The 27,633-nt window shown below is 38.9% G+C and overlaps 1 protein-coding gene across 3 annotated transcripts; it reads right to left on the minus strand.

The window, feature by feature from the left end:
• Positions 1–449: 449 nt before the first annotated feature.
• LOC308142463 (glutamate receptor ionotropic, kainate 1) lies at positions 450–25,998 on the minus strand (the record flags this gene model as incomplete). Of its 3 annotated transcripts, XM_080512893.1 has the most annotated exons (16): positions 450–739; positions 1,729–1,954; positions 2,447–2,664; positions 2,750–2,868; positions 3,585–3,808; positions 3,891–4,094; positions 4,193–4,306; positions 4,626–4,667; positions 5,212–5,319; positions 10,085–10,228; positions 11,626–11,799; positions 12,149–12,202; positions 12,749–12,930; positions 16,497–16,754; positions 16,845–17,012; positions 25,908–25,998. In XM_080512893.1, the coding sequence occupies 16 exons, from the start codon at positions 25,996–25,998 to the stop codon at positions 450–452; spliced, it is 2,616 nt and encodes an 871-aa protein (XP_080369019.1). The 3 variants fall into 3 exon arrangements, with proteins under 3 accessions (XP_080369019.1, XP_080369021.1, XP_080369020.1); XM_080512895.1 differs by lacking the exon at positions 4,626–4,667; XM_080512894.1 differs by lacking the exon at positions 4,626–4,667 and having other exon boundaries at positions 4,193–4,332; positions 5,187–5,319; positions 25,908–25,950.
• Between the last annotated feature and the right edge of the window lie 1,635 nt (positions 25,999–27,633).

A 27,633-nucleotide genomic window follows, 5' to 3' on the forward strand; every position in this document is an offset into this window, starting at 1 on the left:
TTGATCAAATTGACACGGCAACGGCATCTGAGAAGACGCCGCGCATCATCAGACGCCTCGGAAATCATCACGGTATAATGATGTTTCTTTCACACAAAACAACGTTACAAAGTTTTTGTAAAAAACAAAAAACAAAACAAACTTCAAGGCCAAGATGGTCAATTGTCACAATGCCAGAAGTCAGCAACTGTCCGTCATCAGAAAAAGGGTTTCTAATGTATTCATCCCATCAAGACTAAAAATGTTTCTGTGTGCTACATAAAACCTACCGGAAACACAAAACTTTGCCTTTAAAAAAAAAAAAAAAAAAACGTATTTGTTTTGATTGTAACAATGCAGTTCAACACATTCAGACTTTCTTTTTTTTTCTCCTATTGGCCCAGCGATCACTGTAGTCCTGCAAAGACGATGACGACACAACCGTGTGATGGTTTCCCACCGGTCCTCTTTCAATACTTGTTGTGCCACTCGCACTGGCCCACACTCACCTCCTCAATGTCCAAGTTTTTTCTGGATTTGTAAATAAACTCTCCGATTGCTACAAAAACTGACAGCACGAGTCCGGCCGCCAGCACTATGAAGATTCCCCCGATGTTCTCCACGCCCAAGGCGCTGGCCTCCTTGCTGTCCTCCTCAGGGCAGCCGTTCCCTCGCCACCACTTCTCCTTCATCATGTGCAGCTTCCCTTCTTCCTGAAGCTGCAGGATGGCGATTGTGACCTTGTCTCTGTAAGGGGAGCCTGCAAGACAAAATGTCCAGATTACAGTCACATGATTGTTTTTTTTGTTTTTTGTTTTTTTTTTTATTTCCGTGAGGGAAAAATATGACAATTCAATATCTTTTCTTCCACATTTAACTCCCCTCTATTATAAAACACACCAATGCGATATGGAATTGAATTTTAAAGGTCACAATGTTTAGTGCCATTATAAGTAATAGAAATCAGTCAAGTATTTCTGTACGAGATATTTTTTTTATGCTTCACGACTTCCATTAATCTATTCACCTTCACCACTTATGTTGCTCACAGGACAGACAGACGACCACGCTCACACCTAGAGACAATTTAGCGTCACCAACTAACCTGGACTGTGCGAAGAAACTGTACAAGAAAAGTCACAAACACACACGGGAGTACATGTAAACTCCACACCGAGCCGTATTTGAACCCACAACCTTTTCGATGTGAGGCAAGAGTGCTAACCACCGTGCAGCCCGGTTACCAACTTGTATTGTTACAAGCTCAACGTTATTAATCCCCAATTTAACATCTGTATATAATAAAAACAAAATAACAACGGTGGCCTCCAGAGTGTCACGTCTCCCAATCCATGTTCTCCTGGGAGTTGATGGTTTCATCGCTGAAACTCAAGCAGATTGTTCTCTGCTGCATGTTTGATTGCAAAAACAATCAAAAGTGCCAACTCGTGGCCCAACATGAAAATGACATGACTCAACATTCAGCATTTCTGCCATTTCTGTCTAAATATGAAACTTTTCTGATGTGGCAACACAAAAAAAACCTGCATTTTCATTTGAAACGTTGTGTAAAACGGGGCCTTTAAAAAAGCTGGTTAAATAATATAATCCTTGTTGTGTTCTTTGAAGAGTTGACTCATGTTGTGAATCCAAACATGTTTAAAAGTTACTATAATCAAATCATATTGAATATTATAAATGACCCATTTTTAATTGTTGTCGTTGCTGCATAATTCTCTACTTTCTTACCTATTGGTGTTCCCACACCGTAGCCCTTTGAATCTATCAAGCCTCCGATCTGTGTGAGGTTGCAGTTGCGCTGGCTGATGTACTCGATGCTGGTGGACTCCATCAGGAGAGCGTAGTCTGTAGTGAGGACCCTCTGAATGCCCTCCCGGTTGTTCTTCACCAGCGCCGTGTTTTTCCTGCTGCTCATGAAGGCCCACATTTTCTCATAAGTTGAGATCTTAGATTTCTGTTGAGGCAGGATCGGGATTTGCGGAAGATTAAAACAATGTTTCTCGATGAATAACAACAGCGAGTTTAAGTCAAAACAGATGATATTGACACATCCGACATTTGTTTGTGTTCTTTGATTTATTGTGTTTTAGCACTTGTGGACAAACTGCTGACTGGAACAATTATTCTGAGGCGTGGCAGGGGATGAGATGTGACAAGCCAGTGCAAATCTGTTCAAGTTTATTCAATTTCAACCATAAATCCAGATAAACTGCTGGTTGTGCGACGAGTGAAACAATAAATCCTTTGAATCTTTATGGAATAACAGCGTGCACACTGATGTATATGAACAGACACAAACCCTCATCCGTAACGCTCCTGCCCGGCTCACTTCGTGCACTGATGGCTCCAAGCTGAAGGCCATCAAGCTATCTGAGCTCAGTCTTGATGCTTTTGTTGGCATCCTTCCATCTAAGTTGTATTTACTGCAATATTGACAAGAGGTTACCTTAAAAAAGGTCATAGTGGAGCCGTCTCTCACGGCACCGTACTCGATTTTGGTTTGTTTGGCCAGGTCGTCCGCAGAGTCGATGGGTGAGTCCATCCTCTCCACGGTGAGGAAGGCAGCCAGGTTGGCAGTGTAAGAGGAGATTATGATCAGTGTGAAAAACCACCAGATCCCACCGACGATCCTCGTGGAGAGGGCTTTAGGCATCAGTTCAGATCCTGCGAGGTGTTTTAGAATAAAATAAATCATCAGAAAATAGTGTTTGAACTGTGTTACAACATACATTATTTCAAGTGAACATACCTTGCTGCATAAGAGCTCCAACTCCAAACCAAACACTGTTTATCAGAGTGAAGTTATTTTCCACCACATCGGAGTCTGGATTGCACGGGTGAGGGTTGTACCACTCGTAAGGAGTGAACCTGAAAGAGATCGATTCAACAGTCACAAATAAATGAATAGGAAATCCGTATTTAAGTGTATTCAATTATCAATGCCTGATATTTACTCACTAATATGTGGCCGTGAGCTCATTTTTCACTTATTATTGAGATCGTCATTGTGGAAAACCAGAGTGATTAATGTTTTCATACCACAATGCAGAAAATGTTTTTATTCTTTCTCTAACTAAACAAAATATAAGATAGATGGTGAAAATTAAATTGAAGAAGAAAATAAGAAGATCACATTAATTAATATAGAATAAAAGGACTAAAGTTAATTCAATAAAATAAGTCAAATAGAATACACAATTATTTAATTAGTTAATAAATATAATGTCAAATAGCATGCCTAGTCTAAATAGGGACATCAATGATTAAAATTTTGAAATGTGTCGTGTAACCAGAAGTTATAATAAAAAGAAATTCTTCTGCAGTACTGACTAAGGCAGGGGTGTCACACCATTGTATTTCAAGTGCCAAATTTGATCTTGAGTGCACCATACAGTAAAAATAGTGTCATAATAACCTTTACTCAACATTTAAAATGAATCATACAAATCATAAACAATTACTAATGTAAAGTAATGGCTTACCTGGTAAAATAAAGGTGACCTAAATGAATTAATACCTAGTAAATGTGGAGTGACAAATTCCTATGAAGTGAAAAACATCAAGCTGAATGACTGGACTTTTACCTGGCGATGACGAAGAGCACGCAGCTGACACCGAGGCAGGCCAGCAGCACATACATCCAGATGTCAGGGGACAGCGGGTTGAGGAAGGAGAACACTCCCGGATTGGTGCCGTTGGGTTTGTGGTACAGGATGCTGATTCCCAGCGTCATGAAGGGCTTGGAGAAGTCGATCACCTTTTCCCTCACGTACGTGATCGTCAGCGGGGCGACAGCAAGGTCGGCGACCTGACACAGGACCGAACCACGATGAGCTCAGGCAGTCGATCGCCCATAACTGCAACTGGTAAACTGATGGGTCGGCACTCACATGGTCGATGAGCTCTCGCACCATGCCGTTCCACTCCCCCTTGTCGTTCTGGGCTCCATATTTTCCATCTGAGACCAGTTTGACCTCGTAGGAGAAGCCCAGGATGTTGGAGAGCTCTTTGAGCAAATCGAGGCAGTAACCCTCGAAGCGGTCGTTTCCGTACAGCGGCTTATCAGATTTCTTGTACATGACATACGGATTTTCCTGAAAACAGGAAAAGGCTCATTACTGTAGCTCATTATAAGTATGATATGTCTGCATCCATGCTCATAGACAAGGATGTTCTTTACTTCTGTTCATACCAGAATAGTGGTGACAATGAGGGTCCTATTGGCCATCGAGTCTGTGACGTTGGTGGACGAATCCTTGTTGATTTCTGTTAAATTGAGGCCTGTTTGGGAGTTCCACACACCAATCTGTGGAGAATCAAACAGCCATTTAGCTGCACTGACTGGGCAAGAAGCATATGAGGTTACCTTTGCATGATCAAGAGACGAAATGCAGAGAAAGGAAGCACACCGAGGAAGCACGAGGAGGAAACATTTGCAATGGAAGACCAAACAGATGAGAGATTCATGAAAGGAAGAAAAAGAGGAAAAGAGTACAAAACACAAGCTATCTCTTCCCACCTGTACCTGAACCAAATTTAATGTAAAGAGGGGGAAGACATCAGGTAGAGCAAATTATCGAGCATCAATAGTCCGTCAGTCAGCCACGGCAGCTCAAAGTACCGACCTTTTTCCACACTTTATTCAGGCGGTTGTTGCCTGCGATTGTCTTGCAAAAATAATAAAAAGAGAGCATTTTAATTACAGAGCCGTGGACTTGAATAGAGCTTCAGCAATGATGGTGAATCCTGGCTTTTAGGCAAACGTGGGAGAAAAAAAAAACCCTTACAATTTCAGGTTTTACTTCCAGCTATGTTAACTTGAATATAATTTCTTTGTAGTGATGATAGCATGAGCAGATAACAGGCTTCCTAATGACCTGCCAAAACTAAAAGCAGCATTGTCAATGTGATTAAAGAAACATCTGCTAACTTATGAGTCGAAAAAAGACAGTTACAACTTATCTGAAAGAGCAATGTGTCAAAACAGTTCGAAAAGTTCCTTCTTTGAGGCATAATTAGGACACTACATATCAGGGGTTCTGTATTTCTCAGTGAAATTATTCTGTATATTGTCACCTTCCTGCAACTTAAGGATGGAATAAGTTTGCAATGACCTTATTTGGGCACATTCATCCCACTCTGCTCAGTATTATGTGAATGTCCACTATTCTGGCCTGCATGGACACTGTAGTAGTGGGTCAGATGATTCACCTTCTCCAAGCCGTCCTCCTTCAGGCTGATGACGTCTAAATCAAATTCTTTCCGCAGGCCGTCCGTCTTGTTTATAATTATTTGTCCCGTCAGGCCGTTCCATTGTGCCTGTGGCAGGGCCAGGGCAGAAAACACAAGCAGAGAATCAGTTTATATTGTCAAATACATGAATGCAAAATCAAGCAGAGGCCTGGAAAACAGGAAAACATTTCCTAAGAGATGAATTATTGATGAGCTCTCTATCAAGCAAGAATGCCGACAAAAGGCTTGCTGCATCTTAATGGGTATTTTTGCATTTTCTGGATCCTCGGTGGAGGTATTAAGTGTCTCTGAGAGCGTATTGTGGTGGCCGCTGATGTAAATGGAGCAGGCAGGCCTGGCCTGGGTGTCTCAGTGGAGCAGTGGGTGGGCAGCGGTGCTCGGAGACATCTGAAACCGGTTCATAATGAAGTGAGCCCAGCTGAATAACAGCCCAGCAAACTAACTCTATTACACAGAGCTCAGGCGAATGAGGGAAGTCAGAAATCAGTTTCTATATGAGAAGACCCAGAACGAAATGGTTTCAGATTTTCTTTGGCAGCAAATTCAGTCTACTAATTTAACTCATCAGCTATAGTCATATCTGAAGTGGAGCCGTTAAATTCAGGAGCTCTTCTGAGAGTGCTGTCAAACAATGAATAAAGTCCCATTAATAAAAGAAAGGCTTCCATTACAACTAAAAGCATGCTCTTTCACATTTATATATTATCACTGAAAGCTGGATCACTTAGGATAATCCACATAAATACTTGCATTACTCTGATACTGTGGGATACAGACGAAGAAAAGTGTGACCTCATCATTTATAGAGGAGTTTTCTTAATATGACAGTGCAGCAAATCACTATTGGTTTGCTCATATGATTAAAGCTTATCTGTGGCATCTGCCTGTGCTGGAGCAAATTCCTGCTGAAGAGGGGTGAAGCCAGTGTGCAATTATCCTCAAGCACATGGTTCTGGATTGTGGGAGGAAATTCGGGATTGCCCGGAGGAAACCTCCGCACACAGGAAGAACATGCAAACACGAAGCCTTCCAAGCATGAACTCAAACCAGGGATAACGTCATAGCAAGTCGGCTGACCACTACACCACCATAGCTTCTAGAAACTGTCATCAAGGAAGGTGTAGAGCAGACGACAACAACCAATAATGTAATAATTCTGACCAAACTGAATGGAATAAAGCCAATCAATGATAAATGGATTCACCCATTTACACACCAACGAAAGCAGCACTGAGACACGACCAGCAGAGCCACAGCCGCCCTATATGAACATAATAACATGGGAATAATGTAATGACTATCCCCTCCACTACACCTGTTTTTAATGAGTAAACTGCACAAAGCCATTATTTCCAAGAAAAGCAGCTCCCATTATGCATTATTACATTATTAGAAATATTACATCTTGAAAGGATTTTTTTTTTAAATGCTCCTCCAATCATGTGTTATCTTATTACCCTATTGGCAAAATGTTATTATGATAATGACTCAAATATCCTATTACACTGTGGGAAGTTATTACCTTATGGGCTTTATTTCATTGAAGAGGGTCAAAATGATTACATAATTTGCAGGTATTCTCTCTCTCGAAACAAGAAGACACTTCCTTCTGTACTGGAAGGCTCTCTTCCTCCCTGTATAGAGTTTGCCTGTTCTCCCTGGGCCTCCTCCCACAACCCAAATACAAAATGACCCTAAATTGTTAAAAGTCCCTATACATCAGCCTTGTGATGGTCTGGTGACCTGCTCAGGTTGTATTGTACCCGTCACTGAATGTCAGCCAGGACAGACTCCATCCTCCATCATCCCCGCTCAAATCGGATATAAAGATGAGAGGATGAATAATCTGTGTAACTAATTTATTCAATACATAATACTCTAGACCAATGGTGTTCAACGTCTGCTTTGGCCAGAAAGTTTCAAGTGGCGGTAAAACAGCAAGAAATGTAAATTTGTGTGTCATGGGGAGGACTTTTCCCAGCATGATTTCTTTTTTTTCTTTTTTTCTTTTTAATTTTGAGCAAAATTCCAATAGAAAGAAATACACAGAAAGTAAAACTAATGATACTTTCATTAAAACACACCCTGAGAGAATCTAATTTATTATAAGTGATAAGATACACCTTAGTGTACATGTAAAAATTCCCTGCTGACCATAACTAGTAAAAGAGTTGTGTTTATTGCCTAACATTTCTCAGAAAACATTCAGAAAAATAAATAAAACAAAATTCTCAAGTTGAAGCACCACAGCACTGAAGCTGCCATGAAAGCTAGTTACCTCGTTGCTATCAGAAAAGCCTCAAAGACAGGCTGTCAGGATGAGTTTGTAAAAATACCCAAAATACAATAGCTATGGGAGAAGTTTGGGCATTTCATTGTATTTTGCACCTTATGGTTTGATTAAAATTGGCTTTATGTCGAGGTTGTTGTAATTCTCCATAGTAATCGTTTGGTTTTGTGAAAATAGCATACATTTTTATCATGTATACTCTGTCTCACAACAAAGAAAACCTCTAAAGTTCAAATTTAAAGATTATTATGGCCATATTTTACTGGTTCGGACCACTGAATGTGGCCCCTGGACTAAAATGGATTTATGAACAATCAATAAAAGAAAGCAAACCAAACAAACTTGTTTGGCCCCATAATGTCGATATTTCAGTCAACAAACAGAAAGTTACATCAGAAAGCTTGCAGGTGAAAATCATTTTATGAAGTGCTCTGAAACCAGAATAAATGTATCCTGAGCCATCATATGAGCAGCAAGCAATAAAACTGAATTGAATCTGATGTAATTCTATGTAAAGTTGTGACCTGCGTCATTAAAATCGCAAAGCAGTTTCCTGATTGAAAAAAAAAAAAACACATGTTGAGAAATTAAAACGCAGCTGTTGGATTCCAGATTAAACCTGATCACATCCCTTTCTAATATAAAGATCTGTGGCGGGTTACTGGGTATCATTTGGTGAAGTTCCTGTTTGATTAGACTGCTTCAGTTTTACTGTTCACATCTGTGAGACCTGCTTGACCCCTGATCCCAGATTTATCCTTCTCATTAACTCTCCTCTCAAATCCTCACCAATCGAAAGTGTCCCGGTCTCCATCATGTGTCAGAAACGTTATTGTGCATGGATCTTCCTCGATTGGAAAATCCAGATGATGTCGAGGATAAGCGTGAGATTTAAACGCGCGACTGACAGAAACGTCGCTGCCACTGAAAATCAATGAACAGAAGACGAAAGACTTCACAAACTGCACCTCATTTCATTTATCTGAATTCTTCATGAAACTTTAACTTGCTAGATATATTTGACATATCAGTTGTTGCCGCAGGTGATAATGCAGATTAAGTGAAGGAGGATAGAGGCAGCCTGAGCCACAATAGAGTCGCTGTCCTGCTCAAGGGCACTTCACATAACTCCAGCAGATCAGAGCGACACGTACAGTCCTAAAGGAACATTTTAGACAACTGCTGATAGTTTCAACAAAAAAATTTAAAACTCGTGTTTTACTGACTGCAAAAGTGTTTTTCACCCGGTGTAATTTCCAGTCAGATAATCAGATTCACTTTAAAGACGTGTATAAATAGATTATATGAGTAGGGTGCACTGTGGATGTGGCCTGTCAAACAAGTGATAAATTGAAAAAACTGTAAATGCATGTTTTTGCTTCCTGTGTTTCAATATAATGTTTTGCATGTTAGCCTTTTTTTTTATCTCCATCATTTCAGTGTTCTTTTCCTCTATACGTTCCTCTTTTATGGTCCTTTCTAAATGACCATATCTAATTACTGCCCCAAAAAGGTATATAATATGGGAATTAAAAACACTGGCTGGGAGCATAATGTCTACATTATTTTTTGTAAATGAGCTGAATGTGGAAAGAAACCACAAGTACATTTCTTTAAAACAAATGCACGGTAATAAAAAACAATGCACAAGATGATATAGGATCAGGATGGCATGTTTATCGAGTAGAAGACAGAGTGTGGAACAACACACAGTTAATCACCACCGTAGCAGAAAATCACGTTTCAAACCCCAACATGTTTATGTAAAAATACTGATGTAATTACAGCCAATATCTGCTGGGGTTGTACAGCTGAGGCGCTCATTTATTCACACTCGGCTCTCTGGGCTCTTTTGGCTTTGCAGGAGTTTAGTCAATAGTCCTCAACCCCGACTGAAAAGCCCATTGGTCAAATAAAACCCATTTAATTAGCGTCCACAAATCTAGTGAGGAAAGCAATTAAAGTTACATTAATATATCTAAGTATAGATGAGAAAGTCGCTTTCCACAGTTTAAAGGAGGCAATTACTGCAGGAGAGACAGCATGAGCAGCTGGCTGCACACTGAGAGTGATGACGTCTGTCAATCTATAACTGTGGTCAACCACATGACGTAATCGACGTTTTTTTTCTTGTGTTTATGTATCAGCAGCTGTCAGAGTCATACTTCTTGCTGGAGATTGTTTGTTTCGCATCTCGAGGATCAAACCTAAACTGGTACTTGATTCTGATTCAGCCTTTCTCTACGGAGTTTGCGTTTCCCTCCCCATGCAAACTCTGGGTTTCCTTCCACAGTGGAAAGAAATCTGTATGAAAGTGATCTCTGTCAGTCCGGATTGCCTCTGGGTGTGAATGCATATGTGGGCCATTGTATTTTTCTTTGTGTTTACCCTGTGTTGAATGGAGTATATGGGATACAAGAGGTTAAAGAGGTTAAATACCTACTTTATGTTGAATGAACACAAGGCCATGGATGGATGGATGGATGGATGGATGGATGGATGCCATGTGCCAGCTGTTGCACATCATTAAAGCAAACTCACATCTTTGAGCATGTTCATGAAGCGTGATCCAAAGCGCCAGGGTTTGTGTCGGTGGCACTGCAGGGAGCTGACAGTGATCTGGGCGGTGCGCTGCGAGGCGGCAGCCACCATGTAGACGGCGTCATACATAAGAGCCGCCTCAGTCTGAAACAGAAACACAGCCATCATCGCTCTGTCACTTCCTCACACAGATCTCATGTCATGCACTTATCACATCAGGGCTGGTTGGTGTGTACATCCACCACCGCGCCACATGCACTCTTAAACAACGCTTGAAAAATAAATATACTATCATAATACAGTTTCCATTTCATAAACTCCATACAGAGCAATCAAGCCGGGAATCACAATCAGTCACACAGTGCGCAACTTGGTCTGCAATTTTATTTAAAGCAGCTTTCTGATTGTACACACAATCAGAAGGGAACATGGCGGATTGCTGAATGCTGACTCGAGTGCTTGCAATGAGATATACGTAATTTGTTTGAACATCTTGTGCAGCATCCTAAAAATGTATTTTCTTTATACTCTCGCGTGCACACTTTCAGAATTTTACTTATTGCGTAACAAGAGGCTGGTCGTCCACAAAGTCCTTATTGGGTGTTCAGTTTAGAAGCTTTAATCATTCAGAATTTATCGTTTAACTTCAGATGGATTTTCTGTGTTTTTGAATATGTTGCTGCTGCCATTGTGGAAACAGTTCACTCACAAAGCCATCAGTAAAAAAAAAAAAAAAAGATCACTCTACAATAATAGCTTTATCATCTTGGTTATCTATTCTGTTCATCTTTTTTTCCTCCAGTTTTCTTTCTTCATAAATAATTTATAAAAGAAACTTTTGTTTCGACTGTATTTCAATATTAGGCCTCTGATAGTGCTGGAAGCTGTTCATCATGAAAATCTCATTTTGGTTTATTTGTGTAAATTTAAGCTTTATAAATATGGAATGATTTATCACGATTTTTCTTTATTAAAGAAAAAAGTCTAAAGATTAAAAATGACTAAAACTGTGAAATAAACTATAACTGAATTTGATTCATGGATCCAAACATCAGTAAACAATATCACTTTTTGTGAAACACATTGGAAATCCTGGCATTCAGTCCACAGTTACTATTTGGTTTGAGGTGAAATGATTCATTCATTAAGGACTAGTAAGTCGGAAAGTTTTAGACCTTTTACTAGGAAATTAAAAGTGTCCCGCAGCTTTTGTTTTATCTACACGATAAATAACATTTCATAATACTGCTTTCCGGAATTTAAACATTTTATTGCGGAATAGGTGTGAACAGATGGACCTCTTTAGCTTAAACTGTAAAGTGAAGTCTAAGGATGATATTGATTTGACACGCATTATTTATAATATTTTACGACAGCATTGCTGTTCAGTCATCTGCAGACTTTTGTGGTGAAACCTTGTGGAAATTCTCATCTGGCTTCCTGAACGTCGTTCAAGGTTAGAAAAGTGGCTCCCAAATTTTTGTCGCCTGGATTGCCTCTCAGATCTGTAATGTGTTAGTCTTTGAAGAGATAGAACTCACCGTCATCATCCCCTCCATCATCCCAGTCTCTGCCTTGGAGGGAGCCTGCAGTCGCTCCATGGCCCACCTCTCCACCACCGAGGCCACCTGAGGATTGTCGATGTTGAGCAGTCTGAACCCCGTCATGTTGACCCCGCTGTAGCGGTACGGCTCCAGGTCAAGGGCGAAGAGGTCCTTCGGGGATTCAGGAGTAATGCCATCAGTGCAAATTACAGGGATTCTGCTCTGAGGCAGCAGCCGGGGTAAAATGGATACTTGATTAAAACAGCGGGACAATATAGCATGTAATGCTGTGGAATAACGCCAAGGGCAATGAACACATTCAGCAGTCTCATTATGAAACAAACCACAGATGTTTGAGCTTAATCTTTGCTTAACCGGATCTCCAGGTGAACACACACACACACACACACATGCGCACGCACGCACACACACGTTAGGATGTCTGCTCAATTAATTAAGGCATTTCTTCCTTTGCATCTATCACAAGAGCTTCAAAACAAAACACTGAGTGTTTTCTTACCAGTGTGGTGAAAAAGAAGTGATAATATTCAGTCATCATCCCCATGGACAAGATCTAAGCAGGATGAGAGGTGCAAGTTTAGAGTTTTTCAGAGTTTCACTGCAGCCAGAATCACCAATTCGCTTTCCAAAAGACCAACCGACCAGATCTACATCCACAGTCAATGACTTCTGCAAATTAGACATCCCGTCCATTTAATGAATTCTCCCATTGCCTATCGTTTGCATGGGTTGCTTTAACAAGCACCCGGGCAAATATATGTCAGTTTGCCCGTGTTAGCCCAGTGTCTCCAATTAATCTTCTGTGCAGTTTGCCTCTGAATGTGTACGTCTGACTTAGAAATGAGCTCCGCTTGGATTTGGGAACGAATACAGGATTTCTGAAGGGGATGGAATTTGACTAATCTTGCACGTAGTGAATATTAAAACCCAAAGCAACGCAAACTAAAAATAAATAAATAACATGCAGACTATGTCCTATTGAGAACTCCAAATTGAATTTTAAGAGGCCGCGTTACATTACTTAAGTGTGAAGTTTAGGATTTTAGCCTGAGGGACAATGAATTGTGTTTATAATGGGCTGTTTTGCTGTGTGGATCACCTGTTTGAGAACATCAGCTGATGTCTGGTAGGAGCAGTCAAAGATGACGTAAAACTCCTTCCCCTTCTTCATCTCCTTCAACAGCGGACGGGCGTCTTTACTTCCTGTAGGCAGCTGGCGGATCTTGATCTTGATGCTGTACCTGGATGGAGCTTTGATTAGCTCCTGCAGACGAATCAGTCCTTTAGTTTGAAGAAGAGCAAAACAACAATCAGGAACCATCGATGACTGTATGTGAAGTATGTTTTTCTAATGTCTCTGTTGGAGGAGAAAAAAATTAAATCTGGTTTAATTATTTTGCCATTTTACATTGTTTTTGTTGCATTCTGCTTCACAGTTTAGAGCCAATGAAAGTTTGAGCATTTGTTCTGCTTCAGGGAGCTTCTTTTCTTTCATGCCAACAAAAGCCACAACGACATCAACTTATTGCAGTTTTACTGATTGTGTTTTACTCTGTGATGTGATGGTTTCCTTTCTAACACAATCAATAAAAATAGATGCAGATTGTTGAATCATCTGGTAGGAATAGAACAAATCTAAATAAATAAATAAATACTCCCACCAGATGGGATTGTGCACCTTGTAGGATGTAGAACTTAATCTAATGGATTGATTTATAGTTATTTTACCTAAACAATAACACATGCTTACTTTTACCTCAATTTATCACAATTAGTCAGATTGTTTCACATTTTAATTCATATTTAATGAGTATTTATGTTGATCAACATAAAATCCAAGCCCTAGTATCTTTTAAGCTTTTCGCAGAGGTAAATTCTGTTGTGACTTCATCTTTTTACTTTGAGTTTATTTGGCCCACAGGGCTAAGAATGACATGAGCTCGTGAGTCTCGGTGGTCCAAATATGTTGTATTCAAAAAATAATATCCCCCCCAAATCCAGCTTTTCTTTGTTTTTCCTCCTTTTGAATATTGGATCATAGGAGCTGCATTCAGAATCTGCTGTGTCTGTCTGAGCTGTACTGAATTGGCAAAACTCCTGATGACATTATATAGGGTTTGATTTCTGATTGGCTGGTTGGAGCAACACACGTTTTAAAAACTGAAACAAGCTAGGGAGAGAGAGGACAGTCACTCTTCACTTCTGTGGCATCAGTCCAGGTATGGGGATGATTATTATTGTTGGTGAATTTTGCATAATAGGACACCTCTTAGAAAACATAGATGACTGTATATCTTGGTCGACCAGCAGCAGCCAATAGATAAATTGCTGTTGGTTCTTCTGAAAGCAGGTTGGAAAGTTTCCTGATGAAAGATGCTTTTTGTGGTTTGACCTTTCCAAGACTATTGCTGTCATCTCATGCAGTCTCATTGCCTGATATTTATTTTACAATAGCAAAATGTACATATCTTGTTGTTAGAGTGAGCAACACTTTAAAAAGAATGAAAACAAACATTTTGCTTATAATGAGGCTGCGTATCTGTCAGTGTTGGGCTTCACGATAATGAAATGGGACATTCAGAAAGGAAGTGATCCAAGCAAAAAAGCCGCTGGTCGACATGAAATTTTATCCTTTATAAGAATACTTTATCATTATACCTTCAATGAGGGACGACACCTATATGAATAATTTTGCAGCTATCAAGAGATGTTCAAAGACTTCCATGTCTGGTGTGAAACATTCAATTTAAATGTTCTCATGACAACAATCAACACACTTCATAAGACCTATGCAAACTGCTTAGAAACAATAATTTGATCATTTCTGTCCACTTTAAAACAAGCAAAATAACCATCTTTAAACAGCATAGTATCCAAATATTTACAAACCACTGGAGTTTTCAGAGGGCAGTCTGTGTTTGTATATTATTAACCTCAACGTACAAATTCAAATTTACTTACATTTATAGTCACGGGGGAAAAAAAGCGAAGACATTATGTTGTTTTTTTCTGATTGAGATTTGTTGCGCCCCCGATCGGTCACGTTGAGAAACTGCAACAAGTCGCAGAGCACGTGCTTCTTCTATCAAATATTTTAAAATATTCAAACATTTCATTGAAAGGGCATGCAGACACACACATATGTGCATGAAAGTATGTCACATGATGAATGGATTTTTTGTAGGTAATTGTTGCTTTAAACGGATTTATTTACGTTGATCTTCATGAGTGCGGTTAGGTTTGGAGATTAAGGTAAAGAGTAATTTTTCGATGTTTTTTTTTTTTTTTTTACTGATTCAACCGTCAGACATGATTCTACTAAAGGTAAGAGATCTGTAACTTTATCTGTGTGCTGCAGGTTTATTTCTGTCCCTGACAGCCACCATTATCATTCATGGAAATAATGTCATAATGCTCTCAGTGTGCCTGTGCAATAGGTGGTGATATGCGATGATTATACAGACTTCACTGTTGAATGTAGTCATAATGAGTAAATCTGGGGTGCTTCGTCGTGAAAGCTATGGACGTATTTTTCTCCCCACTCATTTAATGAAATGACACACTGGACAGTGACTAATGAGGCTGATTCTATTTAATCTGAAGTGACATTTATGTAATTTACGGAGAGTGTGGATGAACGCACCAGAAATGTCAAACAGTGTTACCAAAAAGAAAAAAGAAAATAATATGAGAAATTCTGATACTTATATAAGCATGCTTGTTTAGTTTATTTATGACCTTGAACCTTATTGTCTGTTTTATGTAAATTCATGTATGTCTCAGTATGTGTGTATATTTACTGCAGCAAGCAGACTCATGTTTGTAGTTACTTAAGTACCGGTATATACTGTACTAACAGATAATACTTTTTGTTCAATACTTCTACACTAATGATGTGGAGTTTCAACAAACCCTGAAACGTGTAAAAAAAGTTCTTTTTAGGAGATTTGACGATATCCTCACTGTAGATATTATGATTTGTGGTTTAATTTAGTAACTTTCCGTATAGTCCTGCCGTCTCAAAACCCCAAAGTCCAGTTTAACGTCTTCAAATCAGTGAGTTTGGTTTCCAGTAAGAAAACATAGAAAAGTAGATTTTTAACATGTGAGAAGTCCAATTAACAAAACCCTTCATGAATCCCAATGAATAATCAATCATTACTGCGGTTGGGGACATAAACCATGAATAAAATACCAATATAAAAAGATCGTTTTTCTTTAATTGCACTAATAGTTTATCTTGTGACAGATGATCATAAGATTCCATAGACAGAAATAGGAGGTAAAATCCTGACAGATTTCTTTTTTTTTTTATTTAAACACAGTTTGTCACTCAAAAACTGAATCTAATCTCTCTTTGTTGTCTCATTGCCATACATCAAAAAACAGCTTTATTAAATAAAGTTATAGAAACATCAATTTGTTGTTAACTTGTTTTTGGAGGGTACTGCACATCATTTAATATATTAAGCTTTCTATGAGGTAAATTCACTTGGCAGCTCTGAGTGATATTTTCTGGGAAATAAAGGTAAAATGTACCCCAACCTGTTCCGATTAAGTCATTAATATACACTTGTCACATCTTCCAAGATTATAAGAATGGTGTAAAACAACAGAATCACATCATATTAATCTTTATGAAGGGTGATTGTAAAAATTTAATTAACTTAATTTTCACTTTGCAGAGATACAAACATGCCAATCATCGCTGTCTTTTATGCATTAAGGGCATTCAGTGCCCTCACTGCTGACACGCTGCTGTCAGTGTTTTCACACTTTATTAAATCTTTTCAGAAAATTGATTCCCCGCCTGGCCGCAGATATTATTAAATCTCTTCTCCGCTCACCAGTGGCGTCCTCGTAGACCACAGTGACCGTCTTCCACTTGTAGAACTGCACGATGTCCAGCACGGCTCTGCTTATAGAGGCATATTCGGGATAGAGGTTGATGTAGAAGCTGTCCTTGTTGTCCACTGATGGGTGTTTCCAGCGTGTCTGGATGTGAGGGACTTCCAGGGCGTTACAAATCGACTGGACCGCACTGACGGATGAGCTGTGAGAGGGCCCGAACACAGCCCCCACACCCAGAGCCAGCTGGTCGCAGGCTGGTGGGGAAACAAATAAATTAGAATCGGGAAAACCAAAATAATCATCACTTTTAATTAACATTAAAAGGTGAATTTAATGGTTTTTACCTCTTCTTGAGGCTTCAAAACTGTCGAACAGGTTTATTCTCTGGATGTCGTAGGTCAATGTGGTGTTTGGCATTAAGGTCCGGTTCCTGTTTATGTTGGTCACAGCAAATTTAAAGGCCAGTTCTTCAACACTAATGGGCTCATTTTCCAGCGTCTCAAAGATGCCCCCTGTGAGAGGAAAAGAAGATACACAAAGGAGAAAATCAGTGGATAGAATGACTTCTCACAGAGGCGAAAGTCATCCAAGTCCAAGTTAGTGTTGTTGGCAACTGGAGCCGATCACTGCTTGCTTTGTGCAAAAGGCAGAGAATCAAATAATCAAAATAATTCATTCAGTAGGGCGGTTTCACTTTATCCATTTATGTTTTCAGTTTATCATCAGGATTGTTTCAGTGTTTTGCAAGATTACAGTTTGAATCACCTTTGTGAAAACATACAAAAAGAACTTGATCCAGAAAAGTTGCATTTTATATAAGATATATTGAGCAGGTCGAGGCTGATTGAGTTCTACACCCCCTCTCATTAATATCCAGAGAAAATCCACAGGGAGAACATACAACCTCTACTCATAAAGGCCCTGTCTTATAATGTGAACTTGGGCTGCAACAACGAGTGTGTCGCGCAGTTTATGCGCCACTTGCCATGTTGCTGAGCCGTTTACTTCACCCTCGGAGCTTTGCCAATGGTTTTCTGACTGAAAGTTTAAAAAAATAAAGCATCAACCTGCAGAGCTAGTTGAACGAAGGGAGGCGGGGGCTGTACAATAGCACCTCTGAGGAGTGGACTGGTGAAGGCCCCTCCATGCTACCAATGTTCGCGAGTACGCAATTTCATTCCATACACTGTGACCACAACAAAGAAAAACTTGTGTAAATTTAAAGGTTATTATAGCAATATTATACCAGTCTGGCCCACTCAAGATGAAACTGGACTGTATGTGGTCCCTGAAGTAAATTCAATCTTATTTAATAATTATCTTGTATACATCTTATATACAGGTATATATATGTAGATATATTGTATACATAGTGTATTGGTTCAATTATGTTCTTTTAAATAACCATAACATATTTGGTGTTTGGTTCATTCAATATCAACTGGTCCCACAATTTGAAATGTTTTTTTTTGTTTTTTCTTTTAACAGATTCATCGAAATCGAAAAAATAATTGACCAATTAATCTATTATTAAAATAATCATTAGTTGCAGCTCTAATCTGAACTTTTTTTTTCACTGGGATGCAAGCGTGCCAGTCACCATATAGCCTGCAAATATACACATTAAAATAAATTAAATAAATACATAATGCTTTCTCTCTTTTACCACGAGTGAATCCTCTCAACTGCATAATATCCTGAATACCCAGTGTACTTGTACACCATAATGCTGCTAAAAGAACCAGATAAAGATGACAGGATCGGATCTAATTCTGATAAAAGCTTAATAAGTCTTGACTTTAATGTGAATTTTTACAAGCTGGGACTTGAACGTAACATCAAGGTAAACTTCACCTAATTGATGTTTTAAAAAGCATTCCATGTGAGACTCTTCTGTTTTATTAACTTTCTTTGGGTTGAAAACTGCAACTTCAGTCCAATAAAAGTACCGGAAGCTGCATTTTTTTTTTTTTTCATCGGCTTCTTTTCTGCTACTAAATACAACATTTTAATGCTTGTTCACCATTCTATGTGATTTTTACACCGCTTTGTGTAAAACAAAGAAGTGTGTAAAACTTCTACCAGCTGGGGAACTCAATAAAAACTGAAGGGAAATGCAGAGTGAACCTCCAAGGTGTCATTAGGAATCAGGGTGAGAAGAAGCTCACAAGCTAAAGGATGGCGAGGTGGATTAACATAAACCTCTGTTGGCGTGTAGAAATTGTAGATTGTGTATTTTATTTCATTTACTAAAACACATCTAATCCTCTGTCATGCAATGCAGCATATATTGTATACCATCTTGCACCTGAAAGGACTAAAGCCAGTTTTAATGTTCAGCATTATATTTATTAAACTCTGTTACGGCTTCATATGCATATTCTTTTTGTGGTTAGTTGAATAGAAATTCAACTAATAATTCAAAAGCCAATCCTTTTCAAAAGGCCTCATGCACCATGGTAAGCACGCACAAATGTCACTCCGCACTTTTATGTGGCTTAGTTTTGAATTTAATATTTTATTGCCCTGTTTCATCATCGCTTTGACTCGGGATCCTAACAGATAGTCAAATATTAACTTTGCACGCAAATAATTGTTTGGAATTGTGATGCATGCACATAAGCTTCTCTGCAAGCCTCCGCAAACGTACAATTACCAAATATCACCTGTCGTCTCAAAAGCATGCACATACGTCTACATTTACCTTTGAGCTATTTGAATAATTGTGTCCAAAACATGATGCTTGTCAAAACTGAATGTCAGGATGCGTTTCTCTTTTAAAAAAGCAGTCACTTCTCAGCCAGTGCCTTCAGAGAGGAGGGGATTGTTCCAGAGTTGAGAAGATCATACTGAAAAACATCCAACTGTTAATCCGTCGTGCTGCTCCAGAAAGATGGCGGGGGCCTAGCATGCCACAGCTGGCAATATGGACTTAGTCCAGCCCGGCACGAGTGCCACACACACACACACACACACACACACACACACACTCTTTAACATGTCATTTACATAAAGCGCAGCATGAAAGACATTAGGATTAATTCCCGGGAAATGCTGGGATTGTCACTGGATTGTTACCACCTGCATATGTAGGGCGGACGGGCTCAAGCAAGATTCTGCGACCTGATCCCGGCTCCAAATGCCCACGCTCATCGCTTTCACTCCAGCCTTTCACATGTAAATAGTTGAAAAACATCTGGGCCTTCGCAGATAGGATTTCTGAAATAATACACTCAGGTTTCACGAGTGGTGATGGAGTAAATAGAAGGATGCCAATTAAAAAAAAAAAAAATATATATATATATATATATATATATATATATATATGCAGCCATATATATATATATATATATATATATATATATATATATATATATATATGGCTGCATTAAAACAAATACTAGAAAACAAAAGGTTAAATTCAGAATGATTGATTATTTAAATAATAAAGTTTACATTTACATGACACTGAAGTTTGCAAATGAACTCACTTCAACACTGAGGCTACAGATGGCAATAGGTCACCGCAGTCCCTGCAAGTCTTTGAAGAGTTGCCTGTGAAATTGTGATTGATTTGGAAGGGGAAAAGGCCTTTAAAAAGCTCCCCTTGAGACCTTGATTGTGAATGACCTTTTTCTTTGGTGTAGCATAGCCTCAAACCTCAGACTGAGAGAGCCTTGTCCGGACTCCCTGATCACTAAAAGCATGCTTGAAAGTGCCAATCCTAATTATGGTTACCGAGCCACAGTGAGCAGCTGCTGGGAACTGTTAAAAGTCCTTAATTCTACCCAGTGGAATAACAAATTCCCAGGCAAAAAACAACGACAACAACAAAAACACAACAACAGAGTTGAATTCCCCACCAAAACTGTATTCAGTCTCACCATCCTTGATTTGACATTTCCAGTGAATGTGTTAGTTTCTTTTGTTTCTTTTTTGTTCAATAAATGGAAGTCCTGACCTGGACGCTTTTCAGGGTTGTTTGCTAAAAGTGCAGAAACGGCAACAAGTTTTTTTCCACTTAGTGGTGAAAATGCATTTTCCAATTTGTGTGAAGGGCAACAATAGCGACTGGATTTGAGATTTTCTTGTTGTTGTTGTGTATATTTCCTTGTATTTGAATCTAATTCCGTCATTACAGTGTGGCCAAATCTTAATCTCAATAAAATACACAAAGAAATACCATGTATGGCTACAGTGATTGGTTTAAACTGATGTTTTCAATGAATGTTAATATATATATATGCCATGTCTAACAGTGGGGTAAATCTTTACATCTAATATTATATAATTAGAATAACTGCATCTTTTAGCATTCATAATGTGCGGCGTACCATCACTGATTCCATTAAATAGGTAAAAGCTTGATTTCTACACTCAAAACATATACTAAAAGGTTTTAAGCATTTTTTAAATTGTGAATATGTTATCAATAACCTAGGTTTAAAATAGTTAGATTTTTTTTAGACTATTAAGCTCACTTTTCCATTAGATTTTCCTTTCAATGATTATCAGTTATCAAAGAATAACTAGCATCTAGTTATTGTACTTACTATATAGTAACTCGTCCATTTGTTGCCAATGTTAGTTGTACTGGCGAACCCAAACGACAGATATATCTATATTATTATATTCTTCATTTCCTCCTTGACATGCAATGGAAAAACACAGAAAAAGATCTCACCCTTCATTTCCACCTGAGACAAGATCATTTTAAGTCCTGCTTAAAATTTTAATGAGTTTCATCTATATTTATCTGCAGATGCAAAGTTTTTCCGGCGTGAAGTAGCCGTGCTCGGTCGATGTGTCTCTTCTGGTGATGCTGGATCATACTTATAGTGTTTGAAGCTTCATCATTCACAGGTGGGACAAAAAAAAGAGTAAATTAAAGTAAATTACTCCTCTTACACATTAAGATTGAAACTCTTGTGATTAACTCTGAACTCAGCCAGTCACACGCCGTGATGGTTCGATGTTTTTAAATGAAACACATCGTTTTAAAAGCCTGACACATCAGTGATAGTAAAACTATAAGTCTCTGCAGCATTTATTTATGTTCTCTGCTCTGCATTACTTCATTACATTTTTTTTTATTGAATGTTCTCCGAAAGCTTTGTGTTTTACTGCAATTCATATTATTCACCCTCCATGTACTTTTTGCTGTTTTATCTGATTCCCTCCTGCCTTTATCACCACGGTCGTAACCTTTATCACCATCAACCATCCAGACTACTGCTGTGAAGCAGCTACAGCATTACTCTTCTTTATTTATTTTTTGGGGCAAAATTGCCTTCAAATTAGGTTCGTGTAAAAACTGGGTCAGCTTTTCTTTTTTTTTTTCCCTTCCAATTACAAGACGCTGCAAAAAACACAATGTGCATATCAGTATAAAAATAATTATGCTTGTCTCAGTCGAAGAATCCAGCCACTGTGGCTCCATCAGATCAAGTCTGCGTCGACATGCAGGACAATATCTAATAATTGCTCCAGCCTCGCGTGCATGGTTTGGATTCACAAACGCTGTCCTTGAATTTCTGGGAATCAATGAGCTTTGAATGCAGCTCAGAGAAATATTTCATCTGAAATCTGTTCCTAACAAAGCAGTCTGTTCAGTAGCGATATTATTGTTTGAAAATTTGAATCCATAAGCTGGCTCTTTGTGGTTTGGGTCAAAATATAACAGATATGACATTTCTACTCTACTGAATTGGAATGATCATAAAATAATTTTGATTTGTAAAATAAGAATATATATATGTATCTTTGAGGATATAAACAAACCTGCTTCTTAGCCACGCTGGCTTGTTTCTTTTCAGTCCACCTCTGAATTGGGTCATTGGATCGTGACTCACTTCCTCTGCACATCGACATTTCATGGATTATTATAAACGCCTACTTTTAGTAGCATCCATTTTCAAGAGTGATAAGAGAAGAATCTGACTTGCTTTGTTTGCCGATGACACACCGATAAGTACACTCAGTGAAGGTGAGTTTTAATAGAGAAAAAAAAGATAAATTAATGAGAAAACTGCTGAGGGGAGTTCACTTCTCTATAATTACATATTTGAATGTGGTTTAACTCTGAAGTCGAGTGTTTCATGTTCATAGTTAATAAAAGTTCAGAAATTGGAAATGAAAAGTGAATATAAATTAACCAGACACGTAGGCCAATTTGGAACTTTCTGTTCCTTCAAAATCCACAAGAAGAAATTGATGACAGCCTCTCGATCTGTGTTTCATGATTGACGCATTTACTTAAGATGAGATAAGATAACTCCCGGAATTTGTGTTTTTACCACAGCTCCACACTATGTAGTGTAAATAATAACAATTAAAGAGCTTTCACAACAAAATTAGGTTAACATGTACAAGTTACTTTGAGAGCATTTTATAATCATGTGAAATATTGAGACATGAAATTTGACCATAGTCCATTTACAATGAGTAACAGTAATAGCTATTCAACATAAGCCTGATGTGACATTATGCCACATTTATCTGATTTAGAGTTCATTTCACTTCATACATGGTGAAATATTTTGGGGGTCTTTCGTTTTATATTATAAGCACTTTCCAAAATATTTTCTCATATTTAAATTGCACATTATAATGATTATACATTGAAAAAGTCTCAAGTGTAAAAATGTGTCTCAGTAAATGCTTCAGTACTCAATCAATGCTTGTTTCTATGGGGTTGGAAATGTCAATTTCTGGGTATTTTACATGTTTTGTTTTGTTTTTTACATTTTCCAACTTACATTAAAACTGTGTATTTTGATGATTGTTAACAGTGGTTTTAAGGGTCTTATTAAATACGTAAGTGAATGTCATTCATCAACACTATGGGGATGAAAATGCTTCTTAGTGGATATTTTAATGAGTTGTGTAATGCATTATGGTTGTTAATGAAAATACTTCATATTTGAGGTGTGAACTCTCCAGAGTATGGGTGTTACAGAATCCAGTGAATGCAATGGTAAAGAAACGAATGCAAGATAGTGTTAATTAATTTCTAGTACAATTTTGAGAATGGCTGAATTTCCATCTGTGTTTTTTAATAGGACAGACGATGCTGTGGGGCAATGCATGCTAGGAGGTCACAAAAGCAGAATATTCTGCTCATCCTCCAGGCAAATGCTGATAAACCTTCAGGCTGTGCTTTTTATAGACTTCTGTTTCTCCCTCCGGTGGAGGGAACAAGAAATATATTACGGCTCACCTTTCACGATCCGGAAATGTTAAAAAGTTAACATTGAGTGAGGGATGGTGGTGTTTTAATCTGTTTTTGTGACTCGCTGCAATTATCACATGAAGGAGAGTCTTTTAAGGCAGAGGGACACAATGACGTAGTGTTGTTGCTCTCTCCCAGCTCCCCCATCCTGAACCAGGACCCAATGAGACCTCCCACCCCCCCCCCACCCCGACTGCACCACTCCACGCTGGGATCAAGCCAGACTGTGAATGAATGAGGAGGGTCTAACCAGTCTACTATGTTCGTTTGATGTGGAGCACTGAGGTTTCTCTGTTCAGGAGGATGGCTGCCTGTGAACCACCACCAAAACATTAAGGCTGAATCTCGATGGTTGTTTTTTTTTTCCGTAATAGTGTCAGGAAAATCATACTAATTCACTAAATATATGAATATAGAGCCATTAAAGTGGGGAGGGATGGCTGATTTTGCATCACGTCCTCGCTGAGTGAACATGTTATTTTAATTAATCATCAGATATAAACAGCATACAAGTGAGAGAAAGAGACATTTAAAAGGAGGGGAAAAAAAGGAAATTACAGCAAAAGCCAAGCCACAAGCTGTTGCCTCTGTGCTCTCCCCAATGATGAGATTTGGTCCGAGCCTAAGTACCATATTTGGGGAAGAGACTTTCTGCATAAAGAAGATTAGTGTTAGTTGTTTAAGGGCTTGTGGGAAAAGATTTACCATTATTACTGACCCCAGTGAACAGAGTGGGAAGCCAGTCTGATCGCAATCTGATGCCAACACTTGCCAAGACAGAGAAATGTTAATTGAGCCAAGCCACACACCATATGGAAGAGATTATGATGTGTGTGGGTCATGAAGAGAATGACAAAGATTAGGTGGCCTTGGAGAGTGATAGATGATTGAGAGAGATTAACAATATGGAGCACAGATCGGGATGGCTGAAACCCGGTGGTGGCACTGGCCTATTAGCCTTAAAACTTACGCAACGGCTCCTTTATTAAACTGTGAAAAAAAAAAGCGAAGTGAAGACGTTTCAGAAAATTACAGACCTGCCCTGGGCATTAAGCAGAGCAGAGTCCTCCGGGTTTAATTTATAATAAAAGAAGAAGTCATTTTTCATGATGCAACTTATGAGAGGAGCAGCAGCGAGCCAATGATAGAGGAGCAGAGAGGGAGAGAGCATTAATTTGTTCGCAAACACCGTCTCATTGTTGCACAGTTACATCAGCGATCAAAGGGAGCTGGTTGGAGCTCCAGCTCTGTTTAATTACACGAGCAGAAGGAGGTTGGAAGTAGAGTCCTTGTCAGATTTGGACTCAGATCAGCAATCGCAAACGCCACAGTCCATCAGCGAGCACCACGTTTAAGAAGTTGTCTCGGAGGAAAGAGGCTCGATATCACAAAGTTTCACCAAGTCTGCCCACTCTTTATTCTCCCGCGCAGTATTTCTTTCACGTCGTGTGTGCCAGAGAGATGCCATTGTGCCAACTGTATGTGCTCTCAGATGTAGCTGGAGGCCAACTTAATCACCCGTCTCCGACTGGCCCCGACCGTCAACATGGAAGGGAGCGGCTCAAGCAAAGTGGATTAACATGAATTCGATTTAAAATTGGTCGAGCAATCTGATACACACTTTGTCCTCAGTGTTTCCCTGATGGGAATAATACAAAAACAATAGAAAATCCAATAATAGCATTTCCAAAAACATCACTATACCCAAACCTCACAAGAAATGGGGGGGGGACAGGACGACAATATTATGATCCCAATAAGCTCCAACATTATAATTACTGTTCCTTATTACGCAGGACTACTCTGTGACTCTCTGTAATACTATTTAAATAATTTGATTGGTACATTTGTTTGAGGCATCAGAAGTTAAATGCTATTCCGTATGCAGGGATGCACCGACAGCAACTTGGTTGCAGAAGCAACCAAGTTGACAGACATCGTTGCATGGCATACATACATAATATAATCTGATTTATGACTTAAATCCAATTGTTATTGATTTTATTTTCGAGTAAAGTAAATTGAGATGCACAGTTGTGACATTAAAAGAATGCAGAAAGCGATGTTTCATTGCCTTCTTAGATACAGGTGCAACAAAGGTTGCATCATCAAAGTAGGGGGGGGAAATGCAAATCAAGGATGACATGAAAGAAAATAGGACATTTCTACCACTTACCAATTCTCAGGACTTGCTGTGAAGAGAGCCAAAACTCTGCCATGAAGTACAGCAGTGAAAATAACAGTCCGTTCCTTTTCACCATGGTCATTCCTCCCAAGTCAAATTTAACATTTATATCAATTTTTAGCTTCCCTCAGTAATTCATGCTGATAACTTGCCAGTCCTTGTATCCGTAACGAAAATAAACTGGCATCCGATCCACATCCATCCTTCACACATTGTGATGAGAAGAAGAAGAAAAAGAAGAAGAAAAAAGAAAATCTCCACTCGTAACTGATCAAAAAACCTCCAGTTTTTCCATTCTACAATCCTGCATGTGCCAGAAAGGTTTTGCTTCCCATTTTCACAGTCCTTCTTATCATGTTTTTTTTTTTTTTTTTTTTTTCCCGGCGCACACTTGAATTGGAGGCTGCAGCTGAGGAGGAGGAGGACCAGTTCTGGACTCTTGCAGTCAAGTGAGCAAAGACATCATACAACTTCCTGCTTCACAAGTCACAATAAAAGACTGTCTGTTTGTTGACTACAGTGAATAAACAGGTTTAATATGACATTTCAGGCAATACTTGCATATTTTTTTACAAAATTAAACATGAGCATTTGTCTTAAAGGGTTAGGGTAAGACATTGTTGTACCTCCAAATCTTTAATGCATGCTGGTATTAAGCTAAACTCCACAGATTAATCTTAAAGCATACCCCTGCAGCTCATTTTACATTGATATCCTCCCTCCCTCATTTCCTGCATCCCCTGCCGTGTCCTCAGCTGACTTGACATCCGCTGAGCATCCCTCCCATACAGGCGCTCAATTGAGGGCACAGCCAAGCCGCTGATCCGCAAACATGGATACGTCCTGAAGATTAACTTCAAATCTGGCAACATTCGACCTCGACAACGTCTTTGCTTTGGTACACCGAGGAATGATTAAATCTTTGCTCCAGTCCTGATGGAAATGCAAATCTAATCTTCAAACTGGTCGGTGACGCTCCTTTGAAGATTAACTACCTCGGACCATTCATCTGACACAGACTTGTAGTTAAATAAAAATGTGTTCACGTTACCTTGAAACCCACTTTGCTTTATTCCTTGGAACAGAGGGACGTGGGATGGAAGTATTGATGCTCCAAAGGAACGAGGCATCAGGTGTTTTCTGTAAGGTTTGCTTTTTAGTCTCACATATAACATGTCCTTTTACTGAATTGAAACATTTTGTGCATTTCTCCTCACCTAATAAATAAGATTTCAGTCACTCCAGCTTGTTCATGATAATTCTGAATAGCCTGAAGTGTTACCCAGGTGGTCATGTTTTTCAAATTATTCCTTTTATTTGAAGTTTTAGTGTTTCATTAAACATTTATCTGATGAAACTGACAGCTCGTAAAAACTCAATGGAAAGAGGAAATTATTCTACCAACACCTGCTGTGACAGCAGGGAAGATCTCGCAAGCTGTTTGAAGAGGCTCCTCGTTTCCTCTGGTGTCATCTAGTGGTGCAGAATGAAATTGTCAGGGGTTTGATCAGGAGAAGAACAAAATGTTGCTTTTCATCCAGATTCATGTCATGATTAGCCAGTTTCACTTACTTTGCTTAGTTTCTTTTTTTTGTGTGCCAACAAATAAATCCAGCAGTAAACATGAAAAACAAATGTACATAGAGCAAAAAAAAAAAAAAATCAGTGTGTCTTAACTTTGATGAACTCTTGGACAGATAAAACTACTAAATGTCAT

This window comes from Blennius ocellaris, assembly GCF_963422515.1.
Source record: "Blennius ocellaris genome assembly, chromosome: 2".
Classification (NCBI taxonomy): domain Eukaryota; kingdom Metazoa; phylum Chordata; class Actinopteri; order Blenniiformes; family Blenniidae; genus Blennius; species Blennius ocellaris.